At 42.9% G+C, this 16595-nt stretch overlaps 1 protein-coding gene across 1 annotated transcript in view; it reads left to right on the forward strand.

The window, feature by feature from the left end:
* The first annotated feature begins 11820 nt into the window (after positions 1-11820).
* C6H14orf39 (chromosome 6 C14orf39 homolog) overlaps positions 11821-16595 on the forward strand; it is a 54808-nt gene continuing 50033 nt past the window's right edge. The window contains exon 1 of the mRNA XM_078853449.1: positions 11821-11921. Coding sequence (XP_078709575.1) covers positions 11821-11921 — 101 coding nt within the window. The remainder of the gene's footprint in view (positions 11922-16595) is intronic.

Consider the following 16595-nt stretch of genomic DNA (forward strand, 5'->3'; position numbering starts at 1 on the left):
GAAGGAATTGGGAGCGCTTAGGCGGCGGTTTCCAGGGGGGGGGAGGTGTGCGCGGGGGTGGGGGGATGGAGGAGGATGGCGTGGGGGGCGGGGGGAGAAGCGAAGAACACGCTGCTGTTCAGATGCTGGAGGGGAATCCTGGTTTGCTCTTGGACTGGGCAGATTGGCTCCCCGGTTTCCATGGAGGGGCCTGCCACTCACTGTCAGCCTCTGCCCATCAAGGCGGAAGGCAGCGCGCTGGAGAGATTTCAGCACCTCCCAGGACTCGACAGCGCCCAGCGCCCTTTGGTGAAGCGTTTGACTTTCAAAGGTATTTGCAAAAGCAGGAGGAGGTGCACCCACCCACCGGCAAGGGGAAGGACTCACACCGGCAGAGACGTGGGGGATACTGTCTGCAGCTTTCCCCAGCAGCCCGTTGCCCATGCGTCTCAGCGGGCCGAGGGCTAGATCTTTCCCAAATCGCAGCCTGAAAACAAAACAAAAAACCAATCCCCCGCCTCCTCCCATCTCCACAGGCACGCGTGGGAAGGCTTTCTTCCGTGGAGCGGGCACCCTAACAGGGCCGCGAAAAGGAAAATAAACAGAGCACTTTGGGGAGCGGACAATATCAAATTGCAGTTGGAGTGAAGCATGCGAATGTCACCCCCACCCACCCCCACCCACACGTACACCCCCCGCCTCTGCTGGGTTCCAGTGAACCAGGGGACTTGTCTAGCTTCTTTCGAAGACTGCTGCGCCCACCCTTGTCTCCTATAGAGCCATCCAATCCAGGAGTGAGCTTTGCACTGCCTCCCAGACAGCTCTGCACAGTCTACTGCCAAGGAAAAGATGAGATCAGGTCCAACCAAGAAATCAGATAATAAATGAAGCAGGCAAGCAACCATAATGGAATATTGTCAGAAGCACTAAATGGGCAGCCAATATTCGACAGATCAACCTCTCCCTCCAGTGATCTCCCACCCAGGGCCCTGTGACCCCCCTCGGTAATTAGGGCGAGGGATTCATTTCGGGGAGTCCAGCTCCCTCCTTTGCCCAAATAAAGCTTTATATGTTTACATTTACAACCTAATTGGTTTCGGTTGAGTGGCCCAGAATAAACACCGAGAATAACCATCGAGAGTGAGAAGTCATTTGTAGGTCAAGTCAGCAACTTAAAGCAGATTTTAGGGATCTTTTAAAATATTGATGGCCTTCTAATAATCAGCTCCGACTGTTCCTAAACTGAGGGTGATGATTCTAGTCCTGGGAGAGAAGCGAATTTATTAATATCCCTTCCACTCCTGCCCAAATAAATAAAGAGATGCATTATTATCATGGCTGCCAGGAAAGAAATGAAATCACTTTCTGAACTGTTAAGATCCGTTGTGTTTTCTGGAGGGGGATGGGGGGAAAAAAGCAGCCAAGCTTTATTCTAGATGGGGCTGTTAGGTAGCAATTTGTTTGTGGGAACATTAGGAGCCAGGCTTGGAAAGGCAGCATATATTCGGAATTAAACTCAAGATGTTCTCTTACGCCCTGTGCGATGCATTTTTTCCCCTGGAACAGTTGTCAAAAGAAATGCCTTCCTAATCTGATTTTCTTGTGCTGTTGTTTCTTAAAAAAAACAAAACAAAACAAACAAAACAGGGGGGGGGATCTTTTGCCAGTTGCCTATAGACTGAAATTAACCAGATTTACAGTTTCTCCCATCATCTCTCCGCAGAAAGGCCCTGGACCGGAGCTCGCCGTCTTTTCTTTAGTATCAAGTACAGTTTGTCTTTTGCTTGTGAAGATTTGGTAAATCAGAAGGCGGATAGATAGCGCAGATGGTTGGAGGTGTCGGGTCAGATTATGGCATGCCTCAGTACCGTGCTAAGCTCATTCTGACGGAAACCCCTGATATTATTTTCACAGATCTACACAGTTCACTTGAAAAAGAAACCTCGGAGCCATTTACATCATTTATGTGAGGCTCACAGCTAGCGGGATGGAAAGGCTTTCAATACTGCTCATTTTCATAAAACCCGACAGCGCGGGGGCTGGGGCCGGGGGTGGGGAGAGGGAAAAGAAGAAGAAGAGAAGAGAAGAAGGAGAAGGAGAAGGAGGCGCATGCACACAAAATCCCAAGGTCCGAAACACGCCCTAGAAACTTTTGAAATAGAAGACTTTTCGGCTTCAACCTTCTACACCAGTGTTTAATTTGTGAGGATGTGTAGAAGGACAGGCCTCGGAGAAGACCTAGCTTGTAAACGCTTCTGAAACTCAGAAATCCAGGAAGAGATCCCCCTCCCTTCCCCTCCCCTCCAGTGTTGTGCAGGAGAATTAAAATGCGTGGCACAATTAAGGCAATAGGACTCTGTAAACGAAAAAATAAATCCCCCAGACACCCCCCAGCACAAACCATCATTCAAAAGAGCATCGGAGGGTGTGAAAATATTGCCGAGCAAGCGGGGGACAAGGTGCTCGAGTTTATAGAGCTGGCGGGTTTCCTGGTATTATTTTCAGCTTTCCCCCACTGTAACTAAAGCGCCGATAACTCGTCCCAACGATTTATCTTCCCTGTCTTGCCATTGTACGTTGAGATATCTCCAGACCCTAAGTTCATCGTAAGGTGAACGAGGCAGGCTGTCCTAGGCAGGTATAAGTGACCTTCGAGCCTCATTTACCGCCGCTGAGACCTTCCTGCTTCGGTGTGGCCGGAAAGTCTGTCTGGTTCACGGTGCTAACGCGGTAGTTATTCAGACTGGTCAGATTTTTAAAAACAAAACAAAACATAGGTAGGCTTTTAATGTGCACATGATCTAACAAGTGAATTACTGGGATGCAGTGTAATGACCATGAACAGAGTGGAGGCAGTCTAGATAATGAAAGTCCAGACCGTAGGCTAAGGAAATTCTAATGAAGAGATCCGGTGCAGCTAGAGAGGACAAGAATCAGCACAATGTTTTGGAAGGCTTCTTCCCCTTGTCCCAGTTTTGTTTCCCAGAGCCTGGGCTGGGTGAGAAAATGCTAGCAGCCCGAAGGGGACTTTCAGCACCTTCCTGAGGGGAAATAAAAGGCACTGTACATATATAAACCCAAATCGACCGGCTTAAATACGGCACTAGCTTCCAAGAAAAAGTTCGGGTCTCCAGGGAAACTTCTGAGCATTCAGTGCCCACCCGCCATGATTAGTGAGTCTTAAATTATGAGAATTAAATGCAAACCTCTGCGTTTAAATATTGTTACAATCTGAGGCAACCAGACACGGTTCTGAACTCGGTTGTGTCTTTGTAAAAGAGGAGTTAAAGACGGCGCACGGAGGGACTGCTTCTTTCTTTCTTTCTTTCTTTCTTTCTTTCTTTCTTTCTTTCTTTCTTTCTTTCTTTCTTTCTTTCTTTCTTTCTTTCTTTCTTTCTGGGGTTTGTGACACAACTGAAACACTACTTTAGAGGTGCATTAGTTTATTTTCTAAATAGATAGGACTTCCCTGATCCCTTCCACTTTTAGGGGATTTTTTTTGGCAACTTTCTGCGAAAGAAAAAAATTAAGGGCTGGTAAAAAATTAATGGTAAAAATCTTCATTCTCATGCTGGGAACCCCCACAATATTTGCTCTACAACTGTGGGGGCAAAATTTTGCTCTTTGGAAAGAAAACTTTGCATTACCATATAAGAACAATTCTGGGGGATGTATGTGTGACCAAGGCATTGTAATACAGCACATTCGCCTGCCTTTGGATTTGGCTGCTGGCATGGTTTCTAAAGCGCACTTCTCAGTACCAAATAGAGTTTTTTTCATATATGCTTTTTATGTGTACTGTGTGTCTTGATCGGTTTTCTAGTCTGATCAAGTAAATCACCTCGATGTAGCAGATAATAGATTCGCTTATCTATGAGTAGCTTCATATGAAAAACAAACGATCTTTAACTCCATGATATGTATGACTAGGAAATACCATCTCTCTCTGTATGTACTGTTTGTGATATGTAGGCGTATATATATACACGCAGAGAGAGGGAGGGAGACAGAGAAAGGTAAATGACTATTGCATTTATTCATAGTTTGTATATTACATGAATATTCTCATTTTTATTATTATTACATAACAATAATGATAATGATTTAGAGCCCAGTTCTGAACTCAGATACACAGGGATGGTTGTGGGGAATTATCCTTGTGTAATTGAAGTCAGAATTGGGCCCTACATGAAGGATATTCTTGCATATTAGAACTGAAGATTATTATCCCTATTATATCTTTCACAGATGAACATAATCCAATCATTGGCCTATGTGGGCCAGACATCCATGAGGAAGTGCCACAAAGCCAAATTATGCTAAGGAGTGATTTTGCTGTTTATCTTTAAATACTTTCACATGCAGAAGCAACTGTATCCCAAGGACTAGGCGCATTAGTCTGTATCCACAAAACCAACAAGGAGTAGGGTGGCACCTTAAAGACTAACAGATTTATGTGGGCATAAGCTTTCGTGGGTAAAAAACCACTTCTTCAGATGCAAGGACTGTTAATCACAGTCACTAGAGATGTATAAAATTTTAAAAATACATATGATGAGAAAATACATTTTGCCTTGCAGCGGGCCAGATGACAGCAAATGATAGGTATTCTAATATAAAAAAATCTTGGGGGAGGAATACTCCACTTTCCACTTCAGATTACACAGTATGTCTGAGGGGCATAGACACACTACAGGTTGAGAGGAGAAAAATCTTCCAGAGATGCTAAACAATTTTATGTTTACTGTTCTAGAGAAAGGTAATAACATTCCATTGAATATCACAGAAGTTACCATTTTACTGTACCACATTAGCTGGCATATATTCTTTTTAGGAGCAAAACTTTAACCATAGTTAAAAAATAAAACTATATACACCACTCCTGCACAGCACATGGCAATCACGTAACAGTAGCAAAGCAGTTACATGAAATAACACAAAAGTGACAGAAAAAGAAAGTTATCAGGTAACACATTTTCCATTCTCTTTCATAACATCTCTGTTCTTTCATGATGAATAAGAAGTAGCAAGCAGTGAAAAAAGAAGAGGAAGGGAAATCAGAAGGGAAAGGTGCAAGGAGAATCCCTAATGCCAAGAGGACTTCGTGTTATCTAGGGACCACTAACTGAAGCATCTTCTTTCCAAATATACATCCGCAGGCCTATCTGATAGTATCTCCTGAATTTAGTGTGGAGGACAACATTTCTGTTTTCCATATCTCCTCTGTGGATGCTGAAGTTCCTTCTGTCCAGGACCTGGTAGTTGTGGACCTGGTGGAATGCCCTCAGAAACTGGTTTGTCTCTCTTTTTATAGCAAATAATAAATCTTGATATTGTTGGTTTTGAAGGCTTGGTACCTTTACATTTTGGATGGAAGGAAATGAGAAGTACACAGGTTCTCCTTATTTGCTACTATGCTTCAGGTAAATCTTTACTGCTCTTCAAACTTGTAAGTTTATGCCAAAGCTCCCCTTGAAGGTCATAAGAACTGCCGTACTGGGTCCATCTAGCCCAGGATCCTGTCCCTGCAGTGGCCAGTGCCAGGTGCTTCAGAGGGAATGGACAAAACATGGTAAATTTGAGTGATCCATCCCCTGTCCTCCAGTCCCAGCTTCTGGCAGTTGGAGGCATTGGAAGACCTGGGACATGGGCTTGAGTCCCTGACCATCTTGGCTAATAGCCATTAGCGAACCTATCCTCCACTAACTTACCTAATTATTTTTTGAAACCAGCTCTACTTTTGGCCTTCACAACTTCCCCTGGCAGCGAGTTCCAGAGGTTGACTATGCATCCAGTGAAGAAATATTTTCCTTTGTTTGTTTTACACAGGCTGCCAATTAATTTTATTGGGTGACCTCTGGTTCTTGTGTTATGTGAAGGGGTAGATAACTCTTTCTCTACACCATTCATAATTTTATTGACCTCTGTCATATGTCAAAGTTGTCTCTTTCCCAATCAGAATAGTCCCTGACTTTTTAATCTCTCCTCATATGGAAGCTGTTCCATACCCTTAATTTTTGTTGTCCTTCTCTCTACCTTGTCCAATTCTAATATATCTCTTTTAAGAGGGGGCAACCAGAACTGCATGCAGTATTCAAGGTGTGGGAGTATCATGGATTTATATAGTGGCATTATGATATCTTCTGTCTTATTATTTATCATTTTCCTAATGGTTCCTAACATGCCGGTAGCTTTTTTGACTGCTACTGAACACTGAGCAGATGTTTTCAGAGAACTACCCATGATACTCCAAGATTTCTTTCTTGAGTGAAAACAGCTAGATCCCTCATTTTGCACCTATAGTTGGGATTATTTTTTCCAATATGCATTTCTTGGCACCTATCAACATTGATTTTCATCTGCCATTTTGTTCTTTGGATTTGGACAAAACAAGAGGAGAACAATTTATGGGGAATTGGGAATGAAGTGCTACCTTAGAATGAAAGCAAGGGATGTACAGAAGACTTTTTTGTCTTTATGAAAAATACAGTATGGCTCTTCAATGGATAATACTGAAGTTACTGATATTCCCTTGCTGGAGTTGTGGGCTATAATTAGGAAAACATATTTTAATAGAATATAGGGCTCTGCAGAATTCATAGGTTTAAAGGTGGTAGAGATAGTTGAAGAACCAGATTTAAATCCCATACTGGGAGAATGTGGTATCTATGTGGTTTTAGCTAGTTTAATTGCTTTCTACATTCTAAGTATTTGGGACTGTGAAGTCAGGAAGAATAGCATTTTTTTCCCAGTGTTAGAATATTTTTGATTTCCAGATACTCTTTTGGAAGTCAGTAGGATTACATACATGAGATCATGTGTATATCCTGTTTCACAAAGAATCCCCATTTCTGTTTCAATACAGTTAGATCAAGGGAGGATGGTGCAGAATGGAGCTCTGGGATAGGAGGGTTGATCTGTGAGGTAGAAGAATGTGCCAACTGGGGCATCTTATTAAGTGTGAGTACCAAGGTCTTCTTAGCCAGGCTGGAGTGATTAATATGATTGCTGCTCTTTCTGTTTGTTGTTGTTTGCAATTTGGGGAAGTAAAGGTATGGGAAGGAATGCACACATGGGATTTTGACTATTGATGAAATAGGCCATCTACCGATACAGATTTCTGGGATTATTCTCTTTGTTATTGCTTTATTATAAAGGAGGATATGTAATAATGGAAATCCCCTTCTGAAGGAAACACCATTTCCTCAGACAATGTGACTGCTGTGTCTATTTTTGGGATAAAAGGTGTGGAGCTAAGGGGTGCCTTAAGTTTGTAGAAATGTAATGCCTGATAGCTTAGCTTCTTTCCATTATCTGGGCATTCTCATTCTGATTTAATTACGTCCTCAAAAGAGGAGAACAGAGGCATGCAGGATTCTGATTTGGATTTAGAAGGAAGGTATTTGTCTGGGACATTTTTACTTTCCTCTTGTTTCATTAGCTGGATGCCTATGGTGTTAATCACTTGTCTGCATATAGTTTCTACACACTCTGGGGGGAATAAAGTTTCTATTTTGTCATGGTATGATTGTTTAGCTTGAGAGGCTAATAATTCTTCCTCTTCAGGAGGAGAAATAGGAGAGGACTAAGAACAGAAGAAAGATGATGCTTCCTTGCTTTCTTATAGGATTTAGATTAAATTTTCTTGGTCTTTTTCAGCTATTTTTTTTATCTTTTTAGACTTTTTGAGAGTACCAATGACCTATAGACTTCCTCAGAAACAAATTTCCTATTACACTGGGATTGCACTGGATTTGGTTTTGTGTTTCCTGATCATCTCCACCATCTTGAGTGGAAGGGAAATGAAGATCTGAAGGCAGCTTTCCAGAGGACAGCTTCCTGAGGAGACAAATATATGTATGTACTCCAAAATGAGAGGGAAAGGGCATGAGTAATGAAGAAAAGAAAATTTAAAGAGTGGGTGTGTTAGAACAGTCTAACTGTCTGGTGTCAGAGGCAGAACTTCTTCTGGTCATTTGCCAGATATGTTGGAGGGGATCAGGTCCTGAGGACCTTTTCAAAGCACTGAACTGCCCACATCTCTCTTCTGAGGAAGTCAACCTACTCTTCATTGATTAGTGAAGGTATTATGAAAAAGAATTAACTCTTGCTTTCCCACTGATAATTGTTAGTTATTTATTGCTAAATAAAGAATGGCATTTAAAAATATCAGGTGCACATAAAGCTTAAGATATTACAGTTTTAGGAAAATGTCTATTAGGCTTGCAGTAATGACACCTGGGTCAGGCATTTCCAAGCAATTAGTGAATCCTGGGTTAAAGGAACTCTTGGGCCATCAAAACTTCCAGTAGGGAGTTGATCCAGAAAGTCCTTACTTAAGTAACATGCTGAATTCAATGGAGGTCTTTGGAATCTGATCCAAAGTTTATTGAAGTCAATGGTAGTCCAATGACTTCAGGCCCTGGACCATTAACTTCAGAGAAATGCCCTTTCCAGTGACCACTGTTGCTTACATACAAAACTAAAAATCACAGAGATGTGCAAACTAGCATTGCTATAATTGAATGTGCACTACATTATTTGTATTACAAACTCCTATTTCTAGAAGTTTATAAGATTCCTGTTGACATTTGAACCAACACTGAACAAATCTGAAGCAATTTTTAGTGGATTTCAAATTCTAAAGCATTTTAGAGCAGTGATGTAAAATTGGAATTACTGATGCCCTAAGATCACCTACGGAGTAAAGAGCTCAAAGATGGACAGGTGTTATGGGCTACTTAAGCCCTCGTGAGTATGGAGACAAAGTCCCGGCATGATGCTATAGGCAGCAGTGATTTTTGTAGGTGACTCCGGATTAAATGGATGGACTGAGAGAGTGAGAGACTCTTAGGTAAGAGACTACGTTTACTGTAAGTTCTGAATTCCAGATACAAGGGGTGGTGGATGGTAACTCTCTTAGAAAGTTTTTGAATAGATACATCTATAAACATTTTATTTCTAGAAGAAATGACTGTCTTCTATTTTGTCTCTCTTTTTTCCCTTCATTTTTGACTGTAGGCCAGGTAAGTCAGCCCTTCCACTTTGCACCTGCATTTCCTGATGCTTGGTTTAGCTTTACTTGAGTTAGCATCTCCTGTTTGTAATTGACAAGAGGTGCTGTTTATGGCAGAATTAATTCTCTGCCTTTTTCTTCTATCTTAACATCTGCCTTTTTTCAATTTTTAGTGTCCTTTCTTCTTTTCCTGATGTGTCTTCTCTCCTCCTATCTGTTTTATTTCTTCTATTTATGTTCAAGCATTTCCCCGCTATTTCTCATTTATTTCCCTTACTGTCAGTCCTGTTTTCAACCCATCTCTGCTCACTCTCTATATGCTCCTACCTTCCTTCACCCTCATTCCATCCATTTCTTCTATACTCCTTTACTCTCTCTGCTATATTTTTTGAGCACCAATTGCCATATTACCTTGGTGAGTAATTCACAAACTGCAGTCCATGAACTACTGTGATCCACAATGATCACATGATGCGGACTCTCTTTATGTAAACTGCTTCTACTAAAGGTGTAAAGGATTTTGAGGACTGATAAATGCAGCTTTTGCTCACATGTCATTGACTTCAATGGGACTGTTTGCAAGAATATGGACTACTCATGTGAATAAGGGCTGCTAGATTGCATCTTATGGTTGTCAAAACTCATAATACCCCAAACAGCTTTGATTTAATGTAAAATTACTGTTAAGGCACTAGCCCATGATGTAAGCTATGATACTTTCATGTATTTTTAAAAAATCTTTTAAACTTTTTGGGCCAGATCCCTGGGTCTTGCCATGATGTACTATTGTGTAGGATCTATGGTTAGGGGTGGAGGGATAGCTCAGTGACTTGAGCACTGGCCTGCTAAACCTAGGGTTGTGAGCTCAACCCTTGAGGTGGCCATTTAGGGATCTGGGGCAAAAATTGGGGATTGGTCCTGCTTTGAGCAGAGGGTTGGACTAGATGATCTCCTGAGGTCCCTTACAACCCTGATATTCTATGAAGGTGGCCCAATGGAACCTTTCTGCTTCTCTCCTGAGGCTGCCAGGGGGGTCATTTTGGACCCTGGTGTAATTAGAGCAGAATAAGGCTTGCTCTAATTTAGGGACACAAGGCACTCCAGCCATGCTTCCTATGCTGGGCAGCAGGCTGGGGGCAAGGGAGCTAGGAGCAGGTAGCATAGGCTCAACTGTATCAACTTTTTGCCATCAAATCATGCTCATATACAAATTATAAGGCCTGAAGATACGTGGCTATTCACTTTATCTATGGAAAATATACAGGGCTTGAATCTCCTGTCTTGTATACTCCATTCACTTCTCTAGAGTTACTCCAGATTTACACTGATGGAAGTGACAAGAGAATTAGGCCCTTTGCAGTCAAAGGCCAAAGTACCACGCACAACCAAAAGCCAGTTTATCATATTAGGTAATAGCTTTTACATGTGTTGGATCAGAAAAGGAGCCCAATCCTGCAACCTTTATCACATGTGTAGTCCCATTGGAATTACTCCAGGAGCAAGGGCTACAGGATTGTACAATCGTGTGTGTTTATGTAACATTTTAGAAAACAGACTGGATTTCAAGAAAAGATTTGTCATTGTAAATTAGTTTAATACCTTAATTTTACAATTTATCATTATGTGTTTCGTATAGTGCACCAGTACTTTCTAAATCTTTAATATCAGTCAAACCTTTTTATTAGATATTACTTTTTCAGAAAAAATATTTTCCTTTAAAAATGACTTTTTATTTTTGCCTTGGTCACGAATCTTACACAAGTTGCATGAAACACCTGGAATAACTTGACAACAGCAAATATTAAGGTGTACAATATGGAATTTTTTTTTGTTTACTTATTCAGTTTTTGTTTTGTTTTGAGATATATTGCACAACCTCTCCAGTAGATGGAGCATCTTCATTGCTTTTCCTGAAGTACTTGCAATAAGAATAGGGTACTCAAGGCAAAATATATTCCTCCCCCCAATTTTTTTATCTTTTGCTTGTTACTTAAGATTCGCTGTAAGAAAACAGAATTTCTGTTTTGGGAACTCATAGAAGCTGATCTTTCAGGGTTTCCACAGGCTGGAACCAACGGGCTATGTTGTAGGAGGACTATTCCTGCATTTTCTTAACTTCTGTTACAATGGGCATACTGTGACTTTAGTGGGAGCTGGTCTGCTTAAGTAATGCAAGTTCAGGCCTTCTGTTAGTGCAGCCTTCTGTGTGTATCTTTACTTTTTTGACCTGCTCATATGAAAAATGTCCTGCCTTTTGTTTTCAGTCAGGTGGAGCTCTTTCAGAATTCACAACTCAAAGCACAACCCTGTGCTATTGCAACCTTCCCTCTGGCAAGGAGGATTGGAAGCAGCTTCTTCCAGAGCCTGTTAAAGCTGCAATGAAGGGTTACATGGGGTGTTTTGACTTCCTGGGGGCAGTACTCCCAACCAAGGATCCTGCAGTTGTGCCAGTCAGTAACCAAAGGACATGAACTTGATTCTGTACCTGAATACCTAGTGTGGCAGCATGCTGCATTGATAATGGATGCAATCCCAGTAATCCCAACCCCAAGCATTCAAAAACAGGAGTTAGATCCCCCACACTAATGAGATTGGCTTAAATATAATGCGGTTTTTAAATAAAAATAATGCATTTGGGGTTCTTTTGTATGTACTCTTTTAAAAAAAGACCGTCCGAGGTACCTTTAGGCCTCACTTTCAAGGCTTTCCTGTGCAACCATGAGGCTTAGAAACGTCTTTTCGCGACAACCCAAAAGTCTGGGGGGGGGGCGTCTCAGGTCCTGGCGTGCCGGTAGGCGCGCCGATGTAAAGACTTCCCCCACCAAATGTCTCCAGCAGCCCCGCAGTTCTTGCCACGGCCTCGACGGCAGAGGGCACCCGGGGAAGAAGGGAGCAGACAAGCCGCGGGCAAGCGCCACCGGCGTCCGTAGGTCCGATCCTGCTCGCCTTGGCCGCCCCTAGGGCTAGCAAAGGGCGGGGGGGGGGGGGCAGAAAGAGCTCCAGGCTCGGGCGGGGCTCGCCTGCAGGCAGAGCTGAAGGGTCGGGTCGGGAGATTTGGATGAAAATGGGGGAGGGGAATCCCGCCCAAACCTCAGGACTCCCGGGTCTGGATCCTTGCCCCCCCGTTTGTCTCGTCCTCTGCCCGGCTGCCCCCCTCGGTGCCCCCCTTCACCCGGCTGCGGGCAGCCGCCGTCCCGCCTCCTTCCCGCGCTCCGCAGCGGCGGGCCGGGCCTTGGAGGCAGCGCTGAGGCGGTGCCGCGGCTTGGCGGGAGCTGCCCTGGGGGTGCTGGGTACTTGCCGCTCTCAGCCCCCTCTCTCCGCGGTGCCCTGGGGCGGGTGTTCGCCTGCCGGATCCCGCCCTCAGCTTAGTGCCTGGGATGGGGCAGGCCTGGGTATTTACCCCTGTGACCCCCCCCAGCTCTTCCTCACCGTGCCCCGCGGGGGGGGGCTGGGGTATTTACCCCCGTGATCCCAGCTCACTCCCCACAGTGCCCCGAGGGGGGAGGGGCTTGGGCAGGCCTGGGTATTTGCCCCTGTGACCCACCATCTCTTCCTCACCGTGCCCCGAGGGGGGAAGGGTGGGTGTATTTACCCCCATGATCCCAGCTCACTTCCCATAGTGCCCTGGGGGGCAGAAGGGCTGGGGCAGGCCTGGGTATTTAACCTGCTTCTCTGTCTTGTTAGTATGTAGGAGGGTGGGTTTTTTACTGTATTTTATTTTTATTCTCATGGAAGTTCATAGAATCATACAATATCAGGGTTGGAAGGGACCCCAGAAGGTCATCTAGTCCAACCCCCTGCTCAAAAGCAGGACCCATCCCCAAATAAATCATCCCAGCCAAGGCTTTGTCAAGCCTGACCTTAAAAACTTCTAAGGAAGGAGATTCCACCACCTCCCTAGGCAACGCATTCCAGTGTTTCACCACCCTCCTAGTGAAAAAGATTTTCTTAATATCCAACCTAAACCTCCCCCACTGCAACTTGAGACCATTACTCCTTGTCCTGTCCTCTTCTACCACTGAGAATAGTCTAGAACCATCCTCTCTGGAACTACCTCTCAGGTAGTTGAAAGCAGCTATCAAATCCCCCCTCATTCTTCTCTTCTGCAGACTAAACAATCCCAGTTCCCTCAGCCTCTCCTCATAAGTCATGTGTTCCAGACCCCTAATCATTTTTGTTGCCCTTTGCTGGACTCTCTCCAATTTATCCACATCCTTCTTGTAGTGTGGGGCCCAAAACTGGACACAGTACTCCAGATGAGGCCTCACCAATGTCGAATAGAGGGGGACGATCATGTCCTTCGATCTGCTCGCTATGCCCCTACTTATACATCCCAAAATGCCATTGGCCTTCTTGGCAACAAGGGCACACTGCTGACTCATATCCAGCTTCTCGTCCACTGTCACCCGTAGGTCCTTTTCCGCAGAACTGCTGCCTAGCCATTCGGTCCCTAGTCTGTAGCTGTGCATTGGGTTCTTCCGTCCTAAGTGCAGGACCCTGCACTTATCCTTATTGAACCTCATCAGATTTCTTTTGGCCCAATCCTCCAATTTGTCTAGGTCCCTCTGTATCCTATCCCTGCCCTCCAGCGTATCTACCACTCCTCCCAGTTTAGTATCATCCGCAAATTTGCTGAGAGTGCAATCCACACCATCCTCCAGATCATTTATGAAGATATTGAACAAAACCGGCCCCAGGACCAACCCCTGGGGCACTCCACTTGACACCGGAGTTGTGTCAAGTTATGGTTTTCTATAGCATCCACCATAGTATCACCATTCCTGGGTCTCTTGTCAATACACCTTGGGTGAGGGGGCTCCCTATAGGTTTATTTTTTAAGGCCATTACTCCCTTTTATTATCACTCTTCATTAAGGCCCAGAACCCCCATTGTCTCCCCAGTGCTGGACTCAATTCATGGGCCTCAGATGAACAGTATTGTGGTGTCACCAGATAAAAGTGAGGCTTCAAGTTGCCGGAGGTGGAAGATTGTATCTATACATTGTCTTCCTCCCTCGTCTTGCTGACGGGAAGACTGGGGTAATGTGTGTGTTGAGGAGTCTCCCCTAGGTGCCAAACATTTATGTTGCTTTTGCCTAAAGGTAAAGCACAGGTGGTGCCTGCTGCTTGTGAGCAGCTTTTTGCTCCATCATCTCTTCTGTCTTGTTCCTGAAATTCTTTCAGAGCCTGTAAAGTTCTTTAGTGGACCATGTCCTGCTAATTTTTCAACACAGGGCCTAATAAGTGCTCCTCAAAAGTATATGCAGCCTTAGCAGTAGCACCTGCAAAAATTCACATGTAAAATTTTGGGCCTGCAACTGGCATCCAGGCACACATTTTTGGGGGTGCACCTTTTCTATCCTGCTTTGAGAATTTAGCATAAGATGGTTAGTATTTTAGTGCTTATGCACAACCAACAGGGTGGCCTGCAAGATTTTCTTTCTAATGCTTTGCAGACAGTAGACTCGGTTTTCAGTCCAGGGAAACTTCTTCATCAAAATCCTTCTATTTGGCACATTTCAGCAGAAATAGAGCATGTCAATCAAGTGATCATTCTGATTTTGTGAGGATTTTAGGGATATGTTGTGCTGACAGATATTAATGAAGACATTGCACATGAATGCAAAGAAAATATTTGTTAATGAAATACTCGTTTGAAAATATAAACGTTAAAAGTTGGGAAGTTCATAAATCAAGGTATCCTATAGTAATGGTTGCTCTGCCACATTAACTGTAATTATGAGTAGTCATATGAATACTATGAGGACTATCATTAACTGTAATTAATTGTAATCCGTCAGCAAAAGGACGTATATGTCACTATGGACAGCTCAGTGAAAACATTTGTTTAAGGCAAAGTGGTGATAAAAATATCCCCGCAAGATTCTAGGGTTGTATTAAGAAGGAGACAGAGAATAATACTGAAAGTATAATGCAGTTACATAAACAGATGGCATGGCCCTTACCTTGAATATTATGTTCAGTCTTATCTCAGAAAGTATATGAAAGAAATAGAAAAGGGTTGGAGAATGGCAACAAAAGTTATTAGACATATGAAAATAAATTGAAAAAAGATTAGAACTACTACATTTAGAGAGATGTACAAGAGAAGATATAAAAGAGTCAATAATTAGCAGCATAGAGTAGGTGATGCTACCATCTCCTATAACATACAAGGGGTGTTCCAATGAAATTTAAAGGCAGCATAGTTAAAACCGATAAAAATAAATACTTTTCACAACACATAAGAATCTGTGGAACTCAGTACCGCAAGATATTACTGAGGCTAATATTGTAGTAGGATTTTAAAGAATAGAGCATCATATGAATACTATGAGGACTATCCATAGTTACTCTAGCTAGGATAAATATGTGTAAGGGATGTTATTTCTTGTGCTTCAGGTCATAATCCAACCACTAACTGCTAGAGATTAAGAAGAAACTTGTCCCATAGCCATGCTATCCACTATGAGTATTTTTCACCTTTATCTGAAGCATCTAATATTGTACTGTGCTAGTAGTTAGACAGTATATAGGGCTACACTATTCGTATTTATTATTAGTATTATGGTGGTGCCTAGAGACCCCAGTCAGGCTAGATGCTATATAAACATACTGTTGGTCTGATCCATTATGCCATTTCCTAAGTATACATTGCAAGTACAATATATGGTGTTTTTATTACTGCTTATCGTGCTAACTGGGGCCTTAACTATGCTGCAGCTTCTCCAAGAGGTGTGAACAGAGCAGGGAGTAGCCTCTTCCCTGTTGGGATGGCCTTTGACAGAATGGCTAAACTGGGGGGAACAGTGGCTGCAACTTTTGTACAGGTATAACAAGGGGCACCATTCCCTGCACTGCCCTAGGCCTCTGAAGGTAGATATGTGTTTTAGAGGTATAATTCCTCCAGACAGCTTTGCTCAGGTGATGCACCTCCTTCTCTCCTCAACGTAGCTCAGAGTCATAATGGAGTCCATTACCATTTGAATGAAGTACATGTGAGAGTTCTATCAAAACAGTTTAGACAGTTTATAGTTTTTAAAATATTTATTTTCTTTTTATCTTAAATATCTGTTATTTTCTTATAATTTTGTCTTGTTTATTCTATTAATATGAGCTTTTGAATTTCTTTCAGTAAGTCCTTGTATTGTTTTTTTCTTTTGCTGTAGTTCACACAATGAATGACACTCTCTTAAGCAACTTAGACAAACTTCTGCTAGAGCTTGGTAGGTCACTATATATTATATTGAGAGTTCTGGAATTGAGTAATATTTTATGTGAGGACTGATTTATAATGAAGATTTCAACTTTAAGCAGTCATTCTTCATTTAAGTAATCAGTTTTTATTTTTGTCTTTATTTTATTCTGTTATGTATGGGGTTTTGTTGGAGGTTGGTGCTAGGAGTTAGTTAATAACTGGGGCAAAGAGTCCTGTGGCACCTTTATAGACTAACAGATGTACTGGAGCATAAGCTTTCGTGGGTGAATACCCACTTCTTCAGACATGCATCTGAAGAAGTGGGTATTCACCCACAAAAGCTTATGCGCCAATATGTCTGTTAATCTATAAGGTGCTACAGGACTCCTTTCTGCTTTTACAG

Source organism: Lepidochelys kempii, chromosome 6 (assembly GCF_965140285.1).
Source record: "Lepidochelys kempii isolate rLepKem1 chromosome 6, rLepKem1.hap1, whole genome shotgun sequence".
Classification (NCBI taxonomy): Eukaryota; Metazoa; Chordata; order Testudines; family Cheloniidae; genus Lepidochelys; species Lepidochelys kempii.